The following is a 20,592-nucleotide window of genomic DNA, read 5'->3' on the forward strand; positions in this document are numbered from 1 at the left end:
GTCTCATTTGTGGCCCGCTGTATTTTGAAGGTAAACTCGTGGTTCAACATCTGCTCTTCCCGAGACTCAAATTCCCAAATCCCATGTTCACAAGTAGCAGCTATATGTATGAGCCACAGCCCACATTGAAGAGGATAGGATATTTTGGTATACTTGAGCTGTTCTGCAGACAGTGAACCTAGAAGCAGATTATACAGGCACATAGAGATACATCTGTTAACAGTGTTTCTAGAGCTGAAGAAATAGTCAATTTTTTTGTTTCTATAAAATTACTAAAAAAAAACATTTACAAAAATGTAATTTTCTCTTTAATGCAAAACTGTTTATTTATCTTTTTTTGTGAGTCCCCTAGAACAGTCTATTTAATTTAATTACTGGCAGATGCTAAAGCCATGAGCCACAGACTTTGGTATTGTCACTGGCAGTATTTTGTAATCCTGAAGTTGCATTGCAGACTTTGACTCAACAAGCAGATCATATTGTTACATAGAGATAAATTGTACATAGTAGTGTATTTCTGTCCCTGTATTCTTGAGGGAGAATAAAATACAGATTTTTTTTTCCTATAAAATTGCTAAAAATAATTAAAAATGTCATAATTGTAATTGTTTTTATGTGCTTTTAAAATATCAATACATATTACAAATCAGCAAATAACAATAATAATAATAATAAGTTTTATTTCTATAGCGCCAACATATTCCGCAGCGCTTTACAATTAAGGGGGGACATGTACAGACCATATGAGACAATACAAAATAACAAAATTAAGATACCAGGAGGAGTGAGGGCCCTGCTCGTAAGCTTACAGACTATGAGTAAATAGGGGAGACACAAAAGGTGAATGGGGGGGAGAAAAGCTTGTCATATATGGTCCAGCCATCGATTTAATAGGGTATTCAAAAGCAGCTGCATGAACCCGTTGGTGAGAATTTATACAGGTACAGGGGACGAGAACTGGAAGTAAGTTTTTTGAAGGGCAGAAAGGGACTAGATTAGATCAGGGCAGTGAGGTGATAGGCTAGTCTAAAGAAATGCGTTTTTAGGGCCCACTTAAAGGTGTGGATGTTGGGAATTAATCGGATTTCTCTTGGTAGTGTGTTCCAGAGGATAGGCGCAGCTCGTGAGAAATCTTGAAGACGGGAGTGGGAGGTTCGAATTGTTGAGGATGTCAGTCTTAAGTCATTAGCAGAGCGGAGGGCATGGGTGGGGTGATAGACAGAGATGAGGGAGGAGACGTAGGGTGGTGCAGAACCATGGAGAGCTTTGTGAGTGAGAGTGATAAGTTTATGTTGGATTCTGTAGCGGATAGGCAACCAGTGCAATGACTGGCACAGAGCAGAGGCATCAGTGAAGCGGTTGCAGAGGAAAATGATCCTGGCTGCGGAATTCAGAATGGATTGGAGAGGGGAGAGTTTAGTAACAGGGAGACCAATTAGTAAAGAGTAGAGATGAGCGAACCAGTCCCGGTTCGGCTCGAGGTCGGTTCGCCGAACGGGGGTCCCGTTCGAGTTCGGTTCGTCGAACGTTCGACGAACCGAACTCGAACGTATAGGCTATAATGGGAGGCAATCACAAACACATAAAAATGCATTATAAATGTACACAAACAGTTAATAAACATTGCCATAACACTTACCGATCCTCGCGATCCCTTCTGCACTCTGTCTCCTGCCGCTATTCCATCCGATGATCGCTGAATCCTCCCGGTGACCTGCACTGCCAGCAGAGATGCAGGACCTATCGTGACGTCAAAATAGCCATGTGACCAGTCACGTGGCTATTATCTCATTGGCTACAGACTGGTCACATGACTATGACACGTCATGTAGGACCTGTGAGTGCATCTCTCCGGTACACGGTGCACATATGTGTATCGCCGTGTACCGGCGACATGCTCTAGCACACGGTCGACTCCCCGTTCCGTTGGGGACCGGCTGACACAGCCGGTCATTAACGGAGATCACCGTTGCCATAGCAACGCAGTTAGCGGTGACGTCACCGCTAACCGCGGCTCCGAGAGCACCGTTGCTATGGTAACGCGTCTGTCAGCATTACCGCTGTTACCGCTGACAGCCAGCACTGATCACTCACGGAGTGAAGGCTGCACGCTGCTTCCCGATTGTAGTGAGGATTGTAGTGAGGATGAGCCAAGTGTTGAGCTGGTGAACCTCATCCTTCCTCACTACAATCGTCACTACTACTACACTAGAAAGAAAGAAGACAGAAGAGCAGGATCGTGGAGGGGTGACAGGGGGTAATAAAGATGGAGTCTCTAATGTGTCTGTGTATTTATTTCTATTAAAGTATTTTTTCTCTGTGTGGTGTTTTTTTTAACCCTTTATTGGAGATTCTTAATGGCCGGGTCAAACGTGCCTGACATTAAGAATCTCTGGCTTAATACTGGCTAGTAAAACAAAGCCAGTATTAACTCATCATTACCCAACAAGCCACCCGGCTCCAGGGCTGTTGGAAGAGTTGGATACAGCGCCAGATGATGGCGCTTCTATGAGAGCGCCATTTTCTGGGACGGCTGCAGACTGAAATCCGCAGCAGAGGCACCCAGAAACCTCGGGCTAACCTGTGCTGCGGATTCCAATCCCCAGCTGCCTAGTTGTACCCGGCTGGACACAAAAATGGGGCGAAGCCCACGTCATTTGTTTTTTAATTATTTCATGAAATAAGTGAAATAATTAAAAAAAATGGGCTTCCCTATATTTTTGGTTCCCAGCCGGGTACAAATAGACAACTGGGGGTTGGAGGCAGCCCGTGGCTGCCTGCTGTACCTGGCTAGCATACAAAAATATGGCGAAGCCCACGTCATTTTTTTGGTGGGCAAAAAAATTCTGCATACAGTCCTGGATGGAGTATGCTGAGCCTTGTAGTTCTGCAGCTGCTGTCTGCTCTTCTCCATACAGATAGACAGCAGCTGCAGAACTACAAGGCTCAGCATACTCCATCCAGGACTGTATGCAGAAGTTTTTTGCCCCCTGAAAAAATTATGTGGGCTTCGCCATATTTTTGTATGCTAGCCAGGTACAGCAGGCAGGTACGGCTGCCCCCAACCCCCAGTTGCCTATTTGTACCCGGCTGGGAACCAAAAATAAAGGGAAGCCCTTTTTTTATTATTTCATGAATTTCATGAAATAATTAGAAAACAAATGACGTAGGCTTCGCCCCATTTTTGTGTCCAGCCAGGTACAACTAGGCAGCTGGGGATTGGAATCCGCAGCACAGGTTGGCCTGAGCTTTCTGGGCCCCACTGCTGCGAATTGCAGTCTACAGCCGCCTCAGAAAATGGCATTTTCATAGAAGCGCCATCTTCTGGCGCTGTATCCAACTCTTCCAGCACCTGCCTGCTATACCTGGCTAGCATACAAAAATATGGCGAAGCTCACGTCCTTTTTTTGTAGTTTTTTGGCAAAAAAAATAAAAAATGCTTCCCTGGATTTTCCATTGCCAGTGAAGGTAACACCAAGCAGTGGGGGTTAGCAGCCAGTAGCTGCTTGGATTACCCTTAGCTAGCAATACAAAAAATGCAGCGGGAGCCCATATATATTTTTTTTAATTATTTATTTAAATAACTAAAAATAAAATGGGCTTCCCTGTATTTTGATTGCTGGACATCACAGTGCTGTAAAAATAAATCTTTAAAAAATGACGTAGCGCTCCGCGGTATTTTTGATTCTCAGCGCAGATAAAGCAGACAGCTATGGGTTGCCACCCCCATCTGCCTGCCGTTACCTTGGTTGGCAATCAAAATACAGGGAAGCCCATTAATTTTTTCTATTTAAAAAATAGTTAAAAAAAAAATGACGTTGGGTCCCCCCATTTTTGATAGCCAGCTAGGGTAAAGCAGACGGCTGTAGCCTGAAAACCACAGCTGGCAGCTTTACTGTGGTTGGGGATCCAATGTGGAGGTCCCCTCAGGCTCTTTTTTATAATTATTTTATAAATATTAATAATTACACAATAAAAGTAGGGTCCCCCCCAAATTGGATCACCAGCCAAGGTAAAGCGGACAGCTGTGGTCTGGTATTCTCAGGGTGGGAAGGTCCATAGTTATTGGGCCTTCACAGCCTAAAAATAGCAGGCCGCAGGCACCCCAGACGTGGCGCATACACTAGATGCGCCAATCCTGGCGCTTCACCCCAGCTCATCCCGTGCCCTGGTGCGGTGGCAAACGGGGTAATAAATCGGGTTGATACTAGCTGTAAAGTCACCTGAGATCAAGCCCAGCAGTTTGTGATGTCATAGCGTCTATTAGATACCCAACATCATAAACTGTTAGTACTAACAAAAAAAAAAAAAAAAAAAAAAAAAAAAAAAAAAATCGACAAAATAAATTTATTTGAAAAAACAGTCCCCAAAACATTTCCTCTTTCACCAATTTATTGTAAGAAAAAAAATAAAGGGGTCCCACGACGACTCTGGACCGTCTAGAATATGGGGGGGAGACACTCAGGGAACGTATCCCCCATTTTCTAGGAGTAAGGACCCTTCATGTGAGGAGTGTGGGTGCAATGAATCTGCACTCACTCTTCTCGGGTCCACAGCAGCAGAGTCCATGTCGTAATGGTTGCTACCAAAGCTGCAATGCCCTGCTCATGAGGTAAGGGCATGCCTAATCAGGAGAACTACTGTAGAGGAAGCTCTGCTCACTGGTATATAGGTGCTCAGAGGTAATAATAGATAAAATTAGTGAGTAACCTCAGCACTCTAAATCTCCCAGACTATGTCAGTAAGTCACAACGGATAGTAATGCAAAATCACTCTTTATTGGTCCGTATTAAGAAAAAAAAAATGTTTCATAAGCATATATGTTTTTGTCCAAAACAAGTTAGAAATGACGTTTCGTCCTGAGCCTTCGTCAGATTGGACTTATCTGCATGTAATCATGAAAAATGACAATAATCAGTATCACATAAGAGTGAGAGAACAATAACATAAACTCGAACAATGTAGAGGTACAATTGGGATGCAGCAAAAAAATTGCAACACAGCAAGAAATGAAACACATGATACAAATGTCATAATACAGTACAAGGACAATATAGTAATGACAAATATGGGGTCAGAGTAGGCTTAGATAGCTCTGGTACGAAAGAGATGTCAATCATAAAGTAACATGTGCAGTAGGTGTAGAGCTACAGTATGCATGGCAGAGCTAATGGGTAGACCGACCATGGAAAAAGAATGGAGAAAAAGTGGAGAAAAAGTGGAGAAAAAAATGGAGAAAAAGTGGAGAAAAAGTGGAGAAAAAGTGAAGAAAAAGTGGAGAAAAAAATGGAGAAAAAGTGGAGAAAAAGTGGAGAAAAAAATGGAGAAAAAGTGGAGAGAAAAAGTGGAGAAAAAGCGGAGAAAAAAGTGGAGAAAAAGTGGAGAGAAAAAGTGGAGAGAAAAAGTGGAGAGAAAAAGTGGAGAGAAAAAGTGGAGAAAAAGTGGAGAAAAAGTGGAGAGAAAGTGGAGAGAAAAAGTGGAGAAAAAGTGGAGAAAAAATGGAGAAAAAAATGGAGAAAAAGTGGAGAAAAAGTGGAGAAAAAGTGGAGAAAAAAATGGAGAAAGTGGAGAACAAGTGGAGAAAAAGTGGAGAAAATATGGAGAAAAAGTGGAGAAAAAGTGGAGAAAAAAATGGAGAAAAAGTGGAGAACAAGTGGAGAACAAGTGGAGAACAAGTGGAGAGAAAAAATGGAGAAAAAGTGGAGAAAAAATGGAGAAAAAGTGGAGAAAAAAATGGAGAAAAAGTGGAGAAAAAGTGGAGAAAAAATGGAGAACAAGTGGAGAAAAAGTGGAGAAAAAGTGGAGAACAAGTGGAGAACAAGTGGAGAAAAAGTGGAGAACAAGTGGAGAACAAGTGGAGAAAAAGTGGAGAAAAAGTGGAGAAAAAGTGGAGAAAAAAGTGGAGAAAAAAGTGGAGAAAAAATGGAGAAAAAAGTGGAGAAAAAAGTGGAGAAAAAAGTGGAGAAAAAATGGAGAAAAAGTGGAGAAAAAGTGGAGAAAAAAAATGGAGAAAAAGTGGAGAAAAAGTGGAGAAAAAGTGGAGAAAAAGTGGAGAAAAAGTGGAGAAAAAGTGGAGAAAAAGTGGAGAAAAAGTGGAGAAAAAAATGGAGAAAGAGTGGAGAAAAAAATGGAGAAAAAGTGGAGAAAAAGTGGAGAAAAAAGTGGAGAAAAAGTGGAGAAAAAGTGGAGCACCCTTTGGTGCCTTTCATGTGACGTAGGGTTCCCCCTAGTTTTGTAGCCAGCTAGGGTAAAGCAGACGGCTGCAGCCTGCAGACCACAGCTGGCAACCTCACCTTGGCTGGTAATCCAAAACTGAGGGCACCCCACGCTGTTATTTTAAATTAAATAAATAATTTAAAAAAAAAAAAACACGTAGGGGTCCCCCAAAATTGGATCACCAGCCAAGGTAAAGCAGACAGCTGGGGCCTGATATTCTCAGACTAGGGAGGTCCATGGTTATTGGACTCTCCCCAGCCTAAAAATAGCAGGCCGCAGCCGCCCCAGAAGTGGCGCATCCATTAGATGCGCCAATCCTGGTGCTTCGCCCCAGCTCATCCCGCGCCCTGGTGCGGTGGCAAACGGGGTAATATATGGGGTTAATACCAGATGTGTAATGTCACCTGGCATCAAGCCCTGGGGTTGGTGAGGTCAGGCGTCTATCAGATACCCGACATCACCAACCCAGTCAGTAATAAAAAAAAATAGACGACAAACACATTTTTATTTGAAAAAACACTCCCCAAAACATTCCCTCTTTAACCAATTTATTAGGCTATGTGCGCACGTTGCGTACAAGCCCTGCAGAAATTTCTGCAGCGATCTGAAGAGCACATGTGCGCTTTAGATCGCTGCAGAAATGTCCGTAGTGAGCGCCGATTCCATGCGCTCTGCCTGCAGCTCCTGCCATAGACAGAGCAGGAGCTGCCGGAAAAGCGCAGGAAAGAAGTGACATGTCACTTCTTTTTGCGCAGCGCTTCGGCAGTAGCCGAAGCGCTGCGCTCTTAAACGCCACGTGCGCACGGCCCCTGCACAGTCTCCATAGACTGTGCAGGGGACGCAGGACGCATGCAGTTACGCTGCGCTGCAAAGCGCAGCGTAACTGCATGTTTTTACGCGACGTGCGCACATAGCCTTAGAATGAAAAACAAATCCAGGTCTGGTGTAATCCAACGGGTTGCCATGACGATCCACACTGTCCCAGTCAATGAAGAGCAGGATGTTCCACATTGGCTGGGAGAGCAATGCAGTGACCTGAGCTAACATCAATGGGTCAGCCCAGGTCACTGCAGGGCATGACAAGTGCTGCTGTCAGCGAGGTACATTACCTGCGCTGATCTCCAGCACACTGACAGCCCCTGTCACTGAGTTCAATGACCGGCGCCTTCACACCAAGTATCGCGAGAGGTCCGTGACGTCACCGCTAGTCAGTCTCGGGTCGGAAGCGAGAGGTGATGTGACAAGCGGCGGCCATGGAGGACAGTGACAGCGCTGAGGTCGGGATGGCGGGACTTCATCACTGCAGGTAAGCCGAGCGGGACCATGTGTGTGTGTGTGTGTGTGTGTGTACATGCTGCGGGCAGGAGGGGGCGGAGCGAGCTGAGCGGGGAAGTGTGGGCTTCCTGCACGTAACTAAGATAAACATCGGGTTACTAACCAAAGCGCTTTGCTTGGATACCCGATGTTTATCTTGGTTACCAGCTTGTGGCAGGCTGCCAGCGATGGCTCCTGCACACTGTAGCTGTAAAAAGCCCTGCTTTTTGCTGCTAGAACCGTTCTCGAACGTATCTAGAACTATCGAGCTTTTGCAAAAAGCTCGAGTTCTAGTTCGATCTCGAACAGCCCCCAAAATCACTCGAGCCTAGAACTGGAGAACCACTAACCGCGAACCGCGCTCAACTCTAGTAAAGAGTTACAATAATCCAGGTGAGAATGAATGACAGCGACAGTAAGAGTTTTTGCAGAGTCAACGGTAAGAAAAGGTCGAATTCATGAGATGTTTTTGAGGTGGAAGTGACAAGAACGAGCAAGTGAACGAATGTGGGGAGTGAAGGAAAGATCGCAGTCAAATATAACCCCAAGACAGCGGGCGTGCTGCTGGGGCGTAATGGTAGAGCCACACACAGAAATGGTAATATTGGGTTTCGGAAGGTTAGGAGAGGGAGGAAACAGGAGAAGTTCAGTTTTTGACAGGTTCAGTTTTAGATAGAGGGAGGACATGATGTTGGAGACAGCGGACAGACAATCGGTAGTATTTTGTAATAGTGCAGGGGTGATGTCAGGAGAAGATGTGTACAGTTGGGTGTCATCAGCATAGAGATGGTACTGGAAACCAAATCTGCTGATTCTTTGTCCAATAGGGGCTGTGTATAGAGAGAACAGGAAGGGGAAGAGAAGAGGAAGAGGAGTAACAAAAATATTTGGTGTCCCTGTAATTGTGATGCCCTGGCAAAGCCAGGTTGTCACAGAAAGAGTTAATCCTCCTTGGTAATCTGATCTCACACCGGTGCAGCAGGACAAACCACAGCCCCCAGTGTAAGAGAAAAGCAGAGCAGTGGGGAGGGGCTGGAGCAGAGTGTTTGGAGAGACAGACAGAAGAGGAGTCTGGAGTTGTAGCTCCCAGGCTGATAGTGAAGCGTGCTCCGAGAGGGCCGGGACAGGCTGCAGTGAGGAAGGGGCCAGAGGTAGCCGGAGCAGGGTAGTGGCCCGACGGTACCTAGGGTGACCCGGATCACTGCAGGGGAGTGGATTCCCCGTTCCCGGCTGAGGAGAGGAGGAAGAGAGTGGAGAGAGAGGCACCTGGCTGCAGGGAAAGAACAACAAGGGCTGCTGCACCGTGTGTGGGACACTAACACCCCGTTCCGAAGGCTGCGGACACCGGCAATTCCTAGTTACCAGTGACTCTGTGTGAACTACATGTGAGTACGCCCGTGCTCTCAGGCACCGCACCGCAGCACTGCGCCCTGCTCCCTGCTTACCCCATCACCGGGCCCCGGGACGGCCAGCCCCCCCTACCCACAGAGGGGAGAAATAACGGCCAGGCTGCTCCCTGTCACCGCTCCCGGGGTCCCCATTGAGAGCAGCGGTGGTGTCCACCATCACCACAACCGTGGGTGGCGTCACGGACAATCTCCCTTACCAAACTCCCTTTTACTGTGGAGCCTGGGATCACAGACCGGGTCACGCCACCGTGATACCCACAGAAGTGACCCCGTGGCCCGGATCTGAGTACCCCTGGTCCCCGGGCGACACAATCATGACCCGAACCACACAACGATCAAATTATTCATGGTGATAAATGGTGGTAAATGGCGTTAAAACATGGCATAATTGAATATTTTTCTCTACTAAATCTATAAAAAGATTAAAAATAATTAATGGTGAGGCCATAAGTACTGAATTTCTTATACAGATTTGTTTGCACATTTTCTGCAGGTGTCCGCACCACACAATGCAATACCAATATACTCTGACTATTATTGCGTGTTTGCTGAATTTCTTTTATGCGTTTTTCCCCTTATTTGATGTTTGTGGTACAGATGTGAATCCACGTATTTAATGCTTTTTAATACTACAGAAAAGCTATGATTCTGCAAATGTTTTTTTTTGTTTCTTTTTTCCCTTGTGTTTTTTTCAGGCTCCACGTAGACGTTTATTGAGAAAGCACTAAAACCGCACAGTTCAGCGGCGTCTTTAGACGCACTGAGGGTGGAGATTTCATGAAATCACATCTACTTTGCTTGGACATTGAGTCTGTATTCACGTAGAGTAAATGTTGGGTTGTTTTGCACATATATTCTTCTGTGTTTAACTGTCCAAGCAAGGTGGATGTCATTCCATGAAAACTGCCCCCACTGTGCAACTAAAGACGTTGCTGAACTGTGCAGTTTTGGTGCTTTTTTTTCTCCAGATGTTTCTATATCTGGAGCCTAAAAAGCGCATGTACAAAACAGCAGTTATTGCAGAATCAAAGCTTTTCTGTACTATAAAAAAACACTAAAAATGAGGCTTCAATCGGCACCAAAAATGCATGGCATAATGGGAAAAAGGAATAAAAAATGCAGCAAAAAAAGCAATAATCAGGAAAGATTGTTAGTGTAGTCTGGTTCGGACACCTGCAGAAAACATAAACAGTATTTGTGCAACGTGTGAACATGGCCTTACAGACAAAAAAAAAGCTAGCGATCATATGGTGAAACTACATCAAGATGAGAAAGTTCAGATTGCTACAGCTATGAATGAACAAAAAATTAAATCCACAGGTATCAAGTAGAAATGAGCATGACACACAAATGAGATCACGCCAGCCCTGGGTAATCAAAAGTTGCGCTGGGAGGTAAGAGACTCACGGCCTTCCATGCAGCCACCGGGTACCAAAGACCTGGACGCTGGACTGCAGTCCCGTGAATCAGTCTGCTCATCTCTAGTCCCAACTGTCGCATTTGCAGTGGGACAGTCCCAATTTTGGTTTATGCCCTGCAGTCTCAGCCATCTGCTGAATGTCCCTCACAGCCACCACCCCCTCTGACATCTCCTCCTGCCAGGGTAGAAAAAAATTAAAGGGAAAGTGCCATAAAAAAAGTTTTCAGTAACTGAAAAATGTAAAGTATTAATGTTTTGTTTAAATATTATTTGTTTTTAATTGAGAAAAATCTAAAAAAAATATTTGAAGCTCGATATTTTCCACTCTTAAACACTAGGAGGAACAGCTGCTGAAATCCTACTGTAGAACTAGCTCACATTACAACTGCAGTAAAAGTGGGCAGAATCTGCTCTCGTGTGTGTGATGTCACCTTCCGCTCCTAATCTGGGTGTTTCCAAAAAGATAAGAGAGAATGAAGTTTAGGATCACAGTGCGGAGCCATATTGTTGGTGACCGCAAAGTGATCCTAATGTCTAAAGTGTCACTAAGGACAGCTGGCATAGTGCCCACTGCATCCTGTGTCCCTATATATTGTGTTGCCGGCCAGGATCGGAGGTCCGAGATGACATATGGTGAGGAGGGTTGTTCTGCAGCCTGAGCCGGGCACTGCACTACAGATGTCATGCCGCGATCACTGCTTCCAGTCGCATGCACTCACCTCAGCCTGTCCTGTCAGCCTGGTGTCTGTTCCTCCCATCAGCATTCACAGCACAGAACAGCAAGGAGCGGAGGCCCTAGGTGAGCGGAGGGGGAGGGAGGGGTGAGGAGCACCATGCCAGGATCAGTTACGGTGCAATCACTACTGCCCAACACTGGTACTCACCCCATCCCGGCGGGTGACAGGGGGAAAGTGCAATATATGTGGCGCCCCAGGACCTGGTCGCCACAACAGCATTGCCCCTCCAAAGGGTTAATGCTGAGCCTGGAGGTAATTGGGAGGTCTATTGACCAGTAAGTTTAACATCCAACGCAGTTCTCCCTCAGGCCAGCAGGGGGAGCTCTGAACCTGGAGTTCCAGGGAGCATTCCTTAAGTCTGGCCTGAGGGAGGAGTTAGTGTTCAGTCTGTAGAGAGAAGTCAGAACAAGCAGATGCAGAGTAGTGCTGTCCTGTGGAACTGGGGCCTAGAGCTGGAGCAGCTTGGCCCAGTGAAGCAGGGGGAGCAGAGAGGCACAGAAGAGACTCGGACATCGGAGTCTGTGGCCACCAGGGCCTAAAATACTCCCTGGTAGCCGAATCCGAAGGGCAGGAGAGCTGCAAGCACCTGGCCCATAAACAGCCCGAAGGTACAGCTGCATCATCAGAGCCCAGTGTGGACTCCAGCAGAGAAGCACCAGAGAGGGCCTGTGCAGCCTACCACAGAGGGAAAGGGACGTACCACCGGTCCCAGTAGCAAGAGGGCCATTGCTAAATTCAGAGAGCAGGGTGCTATCACAGTAAGGAAAAGAACAGGAGTAGGCCTCATACTCATCTGGCCAAAACGACATCTCAGTTACTTCAAGGCCGGCCGGAGCCCTCTACCACCTGTAATGGTCTCCCAGGACTAACCGTTTGTGCAGTAAAAGAAGAGAAGGTAAAGAGACTGTTGTTTGTGCCTGTTTCTTTCATTGCCTGTCGGCCCTGCACCGTGTTATCCACACAACACCATAGACTCTCACAAGCACCAACAGTGTCCACGGGGCACCGCTCCACCTGTGGGGAGCAGTACCACCATTGCTGCCATATCATCACCCCGGAGGCCTCACACAGCAGCGGCGGTTTAATAGCCGCATACCACAGGTGGCATCACGAACACAAACCCCAAGTCACCAGCCATATTTAAATTGACACCCACCAGGGCCACGGAGTCGGGCCCCGCCACCACTGACTACCCCCGGACTAGTCCGGCCCGGCACCGGGTGTCCCATAGCCCTGGGGTGGGCGAGTCATATACAGCATATGCTGTGAGCTCCACAAAGATGGTGGCCATCTCCTCCCTCTGCTGTGATCTGGACAGCCCAGGGAGCATGTCTAGTTTACAGCAGACACTGTCTCTGTGTTAGAGAATAGGGTCGGAGGCCAACAATCAGAGTCAATGCCCTGGGGGCTGCCAAAAAGGAGGTAACTGTCGTTATGCACAGCAGATCCAAGATGGCAGCCCCCAGTGTTTCAGTAAAAATAGAAGTAAATAAAAACTAAATTAATTGAGTTTAATTTTGTATTAAAAATACTTGATTCCATAAGAACTATTAATACAAAAATAAAAAAAGTGCCACCTTACCTTTAAATGGATGTAGTTTGAGGTTGTAGCTAGGGGCATGGTCAAAGTCATGCATGCTGCATAATTTGTCCCACTTTCTGTTCTTCACAAGTTGTGGGGCATAATAAATTATCTCTAAACCGCCAAGGCCAGTATATGATCATTTAGGCCTGCTCTTCTGTTTAGGGCTACTCACAAATCACCATCTGGAGGCTCTGTATAGATGTTTGCTAGACCTGATGCTAATGCAACAAGCTGGCAGTCAGCAACAAGCCTCACATCACATACCTCTTGACTTCAGAAGAACAGAAAGAGGAAACATTTTAACCACACCCCCTAGCCACACCCATTTGGCAGTGAGGGATGTTCGGCAGATGACCCGGAGTCTTCATTCATTCATAGTCATAGCAGCCAGAACCTTCTCATTTTTATATAAGCATCACTATATGACATGTTGCTTTTTTGTGTCTATAAGGCCGTGTTCACACGTCGCAGAAATCCTGTGTTTTTTATTTTCTGCGGGTGTCTGCACAAAATTACACAATAATAATCTTCTCTGATTATTGCATTTTTTTTATGCCTTTTCTCCATTATGTCATGCGTTTTTGGTGCAGATGTGAATCTACGTTTTTAAGTGTTTCTATAATACAGAAAAGCTTTGATTCTGCACTTAAAAAAGGCTATTTTTTAAGCTTTACATAGAAACCTCTAGACAAAAATAAAGCACCAAAACCGCAGTGTTCAGCTTTGCCTTTGTCATGGAATCACATCCACTTTGATTGGACATTAAGGCTATGCACACACGTTGCGTAGTGTCCATACTGAAAAATCTGCAGTGATTTGGCGGTGCATGTGCGCTTCAAATCGCTGCAGAAACACTACATAATGGATGCAGTGTCTCTGCAGAATAAATACCGATTTCATGCGCTCTGGATGCAGCCTCTCCCATAGGCTGGTTTCAGACATCTGTGTTTTAGGTACGTGTGACATCCGTTTTTAACACGGATGTCACACGTACCCATGTTGTTCTATGATGTGCCTCACACGTCCGTGTTTGCACCCGGACCGTGTGACCTTTCATAACCCCGCACACACGCAGGCATCTCCGGCAGCACGGATGTCACACGGATCGCACACTGATGTGATCCGTGTGACATCAGTGGAAAACATACCGGAGAAAATATGGGTCTTTTTAATAAAAAAGATTTTCTATATTTACCTCTCTCCAGCGATGCTGTCTCCGGCTCTGCCGCTCTTTATCGCGGCTCATTATACTCACTGAATGTTCAGTGACCTGTGGAGCTGGAAGCAGGGACAGCGCTGGAGACTTCTGGGCCGAGGACCGCATTGCTGGGTGAGTTTACAGCAGTGTGTGTGTGTGTGTGTGTGTGTGTGTGTGTTGTGAACCTAGAAGCCGAAACATTGCGGTGACAACATCGGGGACTCATCACAGTTCCCAATGAACTATGATGAACCCGTGAAGCTGTAGCGCGGGTGTCGCGGGGGTCATCAGGATCTCATCAGAGTTCATTGGGAACTCCGATGACCTCCTAGATGTCACTGTGCTTTGTGAATACTCACCTGTCCCCGCTGTGCTGTCCACGCGGTGCTATTCTCGGCGGTGCTGTCCTCGGCGGTGCTGTGCCCGGCGCTGTACCCGCGATGGTCCGGCTTCCTGAGTGCGGTGAATAATTGATGAATATAATGAGCGGCAGTCAGGAGCTGGAGGCAGCAGAGCCGAAGAAAGCAGGTAAATATGAAAAATCTTTTATTTTAATATTTCATAAACCCGTGTTTTCTCCGGTACCTGTCATACGCATGCAAACACGTGACATACGTATGACACACGTATGACACACGTATGACCATAACCATGCATGTGACTGGTACCTGATTAAACACGGACGTCTGAAACCAGCCATAGACAGAGTGGACAATAACGAATAACGTTTGGAACACCATTCTCAGTCTGAACTGGGTGCAAAAAACCTAAAAAAACATCACTATGGGGAGATAAGGTATGCACACCAGTGACTATGGAAGGGGAATACATGAAATAGCAGAAACTGCTGTGTGAATACTGACTTGAAAAATCCAATAGCTATGTGTAAAAGTGAAAATGTGAAAAATGGAATCTGCATTACTGCCATGAACATATGAATCAAGAGAAATTTAGCTACTGAATTGATCAATGCAATAGAGCCCCAACACTACGCCAAAGTATTTCTCTACGTTGGGGTTCCTAGCTAGTGTGTGTCCTCTCATGCAGTTAAAAAACTTACCGTGTATGGGAAGCTGAGACCCAGGCTATTTATGCGTATTGTATGGATTGGCAATAGACAGAGTGGGACCTGCATCCAAAGCACACAAAATAAGTGACATGTTGCTTTTTTGAGCGCAGCGATTTGGGTCAAAATTTCAGCATGCAAAACGCTGCGCTTTCAAACGCAACGTGCTGCGGATGGATTATGCACAATCTTCATAGATGTGCAGGGGATGCAGGACGCATGCATTTACGTTGCAGTGCAATATGCAGCGAAAACACATGAAATTACGCAACGTGCGCACATAGCCTAACACACAGCAGAATTTATGTGCAAAAAAAGCAGCAGAATAACCTGGCATTTACGCTACATGTGAACCTGGCCTAAATGTCCAAGAAAGTGGATGTGATTTCATAAAATCTCTTCCCGCAGTGTTTAAAGACGCTGCTCAACTGCATGTTTTTTTTTCTCTAAGCTTTTTTGTGGAGCCTGGAAAAAAAATGCAGGTAAAAAAAATATGCAGTTGCATTTTTAAACCCAGAATCAAAGCTTTCTGTAGTATTAAAAAATCATTAATAACCCAGATTCACATCTGCACCAAACATGTATCAAATATCGAGGACAACCCATTAAAATAGACGAAAAATCACATCAAAAACGCAATAATCAGAAAAGATTGTAATTGTGCTGCGGACACCTGAAGAAAAAATGCAGCATTTATATTATGTGTGAACACTGCCTCAGCGTTACTTTTTCTATGGGTTTAATAGAGAAAAATAATCAATCGCGCCATACTTTTACACAACTTACAGATGCCCATAAATAACCTGATGTTGTGCGGGTTACAATAACAGGGACACCAAATATATCCATCTTATTCGCTGATTTGTGATGTTTATTTATTTATTTTTTTAAAAGCACATTAAAAATGACATTCTAATTTTTGAAAATTATTTTTAGTAATTTTATTAAAAAAATAAATTTGTTTTATTCTCCCTTTATTATACAGGATATAAAGATGCACTGCTCTGTACAATGGATTTTTATGTCCAGTGCAAGCTGCCTGTCAGCAGCTTCGAGTATCAAAAATCCTCTCTGTGACATCAGCTGTGTTTGTGGCTCAAGATCTAGCCCTTGAAAGATGTTTGCTCGAGTCCCTGGGAGAGGAGAATATTAATTACAAAAATATCATTTTTTATTTGTCATTATTATAACAACAAAAAAATCTGACCTTTTCTTCACTTTTATGTAGTTAGCTGGAGGAAAAAAGCGCAAAATAGGGTCTTAGCCAAGATTGACAATTAGGGATGAATATTGGAAAGGTTCACATTTACAGGTTGTGTGAGTCACAACCAGCTGAAAAAGCTGCAGCAGTCCCATGTGTATGCTAGCAATATCAAAGGAGAAAGAATGGGTATAGATGCCACGCTGCCATGGTGAAGAAAACAGGAGAAGATCAATAGTGATTTATTTCTCTACGCGTTTCAGAGAGTTTCCTCTTCTTCAGGAAAATCCTCGGACGCACATCCAGCTAAAGTAGGTGCTGGGGTTGGCGGACCCCCCCTGAGGAACGGGACCAGTCGAGGTCACATTATCTGTGATCATGATCGTTATGCTCCTGCTAGCTGTGATTATGCGGATGCAGCTGGGCTTTGGTTTATATTGCCTGTAGTTTAGGCAGCATAAATCACGTTACAGGATTCCATTAAACTTGGATCACCATGAAATCCGTTTATTCCAGAATACCCAGGGCAGTGGGTTCAGTTATGTAAAACAATAGTGGCAGACCACTATTGCTAAATTAGCAAACAGAGAAGGCAAGATTTAGAACTCTATGAATATATACTTTTGGTGAAGCAATTAAAGGGAACCTGTCAGGTCCAATATACACCCAAAGCCACGAGCAGTTCTGGGTGCATATTGCTAATCCCTGCCTAACTGTCCCTGTATACACTAGCATAGATAAAGAGATCTTTAGAAAAGTATTTCTAAAGATCTTTTATCGTATGCTAATAAGTGCGGGGACTAGTCCCCTGGGCACAGCTTCCCTTGCTAGTTGGCCCCATTAGCAAGTTACTACAAACCTGTGAGCGTCAGAGGATGATCTCACTCACCTCTCCGCTGCCATCGCGTCCGACACTGGATTTTGGCTAAGTGCACATTACCCCAGAGTTTCAGTCATGTGCACTACTTCAGTTTGATGCCAGGACACGTACACCCGGCTTCATAGTGCGCATGACCGAAACTCCAGGGTCATGCACACTAAGCCAAAATCCGACGTTTGGCGGCGGAGACGTGAGTGAGATCATCCTCTGACGCTGCACATTCATTAGCATGATCGCACACCTACAGGGGTGTACTAACATGGTAATGGGGCTGACTAGCAAGGGAAGCAACACGCTTGGGACTAGTCCCCTCACTCATTAGCATACGATATAAGATCTTTAGAAATACTTTTTCTAAAAGATCCCTTTATCTATGCTAGTGTATACAGGGATGGTTGGGCAGGGATTAGCAATATGCACCCAGAACTGCTCGTGGCTCTCACTGGATATTACAGCTGACAGGTTCCCTTTTTTTTTTGAAAAATATAAATAACAAAAACAGTATGCATTTTCAAAACTTCCCTTACGGGAGGCATGTCACTTAAACGTTGCAAACATGAATAAAAACATTTTTAATAATAACAACAAGTGTAAGAAACATTGTAATTGATTCTTATCATGGTATCTTCATGCTTTACATGTGCCAACTCATTCTCTTGTCCTTCCACAGCATCTGAGTACAAAAGACTAAACTGGAGTAGTCCAAAGATAATTATTACAAACAGGAATGCCTATATGTGATGGATAAAAAATACAAAAGTATGATATTGAGGAAGATTCCCAAGCTGATGAAGATTCAAAAGTCTTTTTGTTTTTTACCTTACCTCTTGAAATAAATTGGTAGCAGAGAAATTAGATGCGAACGTGCCAATGTTTAAATGAGGTTACTCTTTTTACAGAAACCATATGGTATACATCTGCTATGTGAATAAATGAAAATGTATGAAATGTATTAAGCTGTACTATACTATTTTGTTAAATCCTGAAATGCTAGCAGATGTAACGAGCTACATTCATCTGTGGTATATCATTCAGAAACCCAGAATAGTTAGTTCTAGTACTTTTTCCAACAGCAAGTCAAGTTGTACTATTTTTTTTGTATTTTCCTTTTCTCATGCTTTCAACCCTTTCTTAAATGAGTGTCATACTCCTGGAAAAGTGCAGGAAGTTCTCCTTGTACTCACTCGCCCTCACTATTTACTTACGTAGGCACTGGCGGACGCAGACAGAAAAGGGCTCCTGTGCAAGAACTGCCATTTGCAGTCCAATAGCTCATCAAAATGCACAATTTCACCTATTTTGGAGGTAGAAATAGGTACCCTATCCTCCTGGGCTCCTGTGCGGCCACACAAGTTGCACCAATGATTTGTCGGCCCATGCCTATAGGGATGAGCGAACCTGAACTCTAAAGCTCGGTGTCTGTACCAAACACCTTGTGTCCTGTGTGAACCCCGATTACAGACTTTTGACTACATCCGGTTCCTGATCAGGTTCATCACCCGAATAAAGCTTGTTGAAAGGTTGCAGAGCAGCCAATCAGCAAGCTTTAAAGCTGTGAGCACTTCTGCAGCCTTTGCAGCCATGCAAAGTACGAGTATGGCTGTGAGTGGCCAGCCCACCCCGTGACTTAGCTTGTATAAAGTCCGGCTCACGGACTGCACCACCATTTTGCATTGTTTAGAATACGCTGTTGGAGTGTGGGATAGTGATAGGTGCAGTTAGGAAAAAAAAATACATTGTAGGGATAGGACGCTGTAGGAGTGATAGGTGCATGTAAATTAAAATCCAATACAGAGCTGCATCCCGCAGCTTTGCATAGTGGTCCTAAACAGCAGTATACAGGAAGTATAATCTGTTAGCTCAATCTAGCAAAAATCATAGTGTGTACAGTGTGAAAATCTCTGCAACCTTATACTGCAATGCATCACGTACCCTGGCGTAACGGTCAAAAATATGGGCCATGTAATCTGTTAGTGCAATCTTGCCAAAAACAGACACAATGTGCCTTGCTGTGTGAACATCTCTGCAACCATATACTGTATTGCATCTTGTAGGTTGGCGTAGCGCTGTAAAACAGCTGACGCGAGGTGGGGGATAATGGAGCAGGAGGGAGGTGCACAGCCCCCTTGACGATGTGCGGGCATCTTGACTAGTGATGGGCAGAGCCGGACTGTAAAAGGTTTCAAACGTACCTGAGTGTCAGGCCCGGAATTCTCAGGGAATTCTGGCTAATTATCCGTATATGGAACTTGGGAAATAAAAAAAAATAAAGGAGAAATGAAGAAAATAAGTTCCGGGATTATCACATCTAATGGATACGGCAATAAGCATGGGTCTCTACAGCCTGAGAATACCAGCCCCCAGCTATTGGATTTTATCATGGCTGGATATCAAAATTGGGGGACTGCACATTATTTTTTTTTAATTATTTATTTAAATAATAATAATTTAAAAAAAAGCCGCAAGCGGTTCTTCCTATTTTGATACACAGCCGAGATAAGCACACAGCTGGGGTTTCAGCCTGTAGCCATATGCTTTATCTGTGCTGGGTTTCATGATATGGGGGGGCCCTATACTAATTGTTTTATTTATTTTATTTGCTTTATTCATTTACTGGCAGTGGGTCGGGAAAGCAATACATATGGATGAGCAATAATGAGCGGCCCTGGAAGTGAATGAGCAGCCAGGAAGCAGTATACAGCCACGCCGGAGCCTCAATAAGTATGAAGTGCTTGTTCCTATCCCTTCTACCACCATTTTTAATCACCACATTCCAGCCAGATAAACAGGATCAATAGGAAACCCAAGAGGGTTTTCCTTTCTCCTCTTGGGTTTCTTATATATTTGCCATCTTTTCATACTATACACTACCTTTGATTAAGGACCTGGTTTTAGGTCTGAAACACGTAAGGAGAAACTCCATGTTTTAAGATGTGTTTTTTTTTTTTATATGTTCTAATAAAATGGATTTTTAATTGCCAAAGAAAGCGGGCTTTGGTGCTGGAATTTCTTCCATTTTTTCATGACTTTCCTGGAATTGATGTACGGGACGTCTGTGTATCAATTTGGACTTCTATTCTGGCTGGGACATGGTAGACTGAAGTACTATTCCTTTTTGTTTACAGTGATTGGCTGACCAGATCGCGTCATCGGGTCTATATGTGACACGCCGACTTCTCCAACATCTTAGGAGCAATTGATCCCGAGAGAGTGTAGGGAGTGCTGCTGTTGGAGAAGGGAAAGTGTGTGAGTGTGTGCCAGGACCTGCTGCAAAAATAAACAAACAGCCATATTCAGGGCTAAATCATAAGATTGCCGCTAACTGAGCATAGTGCACAGAAAGTTTCTGGTGTATGATACAGAGTGTTTAAAAAAAAGCCATTTAGGCAGGAGTGATTGTATTGAATTATGTACTACAAGACCAAACAAACTACCATTTTAAAGAGATAAATCTAATACTGATGCTATCAATGGTAGTGCACAGAGTGTTTAAAAAAAAAAAGTCATTTTGGCAGGGTAAATTGCATTAAGTTACCTGCTGGAAGACGAAACAATCCGCCATTTTA

At 44.5% G+C, this 20,592-nt stretch overlaps 1 protein-coding gene across 1 annotated transcript in view; it reads left to right on the plus strand.

Moving 5' to 3' along the window:
- The window catches only part of LOC142302562 (protein-lysine 6-oxidase-like), a 173,378-nt gene extending 155,453 nt beyond the window's left edge, over positions 1–17,925 (plus strand). The window contains exon 8 of the mRNA XM_075343694.1: positions 17,697–17,925. Coding sequence (XP_075199809.1) covers positions 17,697–17,703 — 7 coding nt within the window. The 3' untranslated portion in view covers positions 17,704–17,925. The remainder of the gene's footprint in view (positions 1–17,696) is intronic.
- The last annotated feature ends 2,667 nt before the right edge of the window (positions 17,926–20,592 follow it).

Source organism: Anomaloglossus baeobatrachus, chromosome 1, assembly GCF_048569485.1.
Source record: "Anomaloglossus baeobatrachus isolate aAnoBae1 chromosome 1, aAnoBae1.hap1, whole genome shotgun sequence".
NCBI lineage: Eukaryota > Metazoa > Chordata > Amphibia > Anura > Aromobatidae > Anomaloglossus > Anomaloglossus baeobatrachus.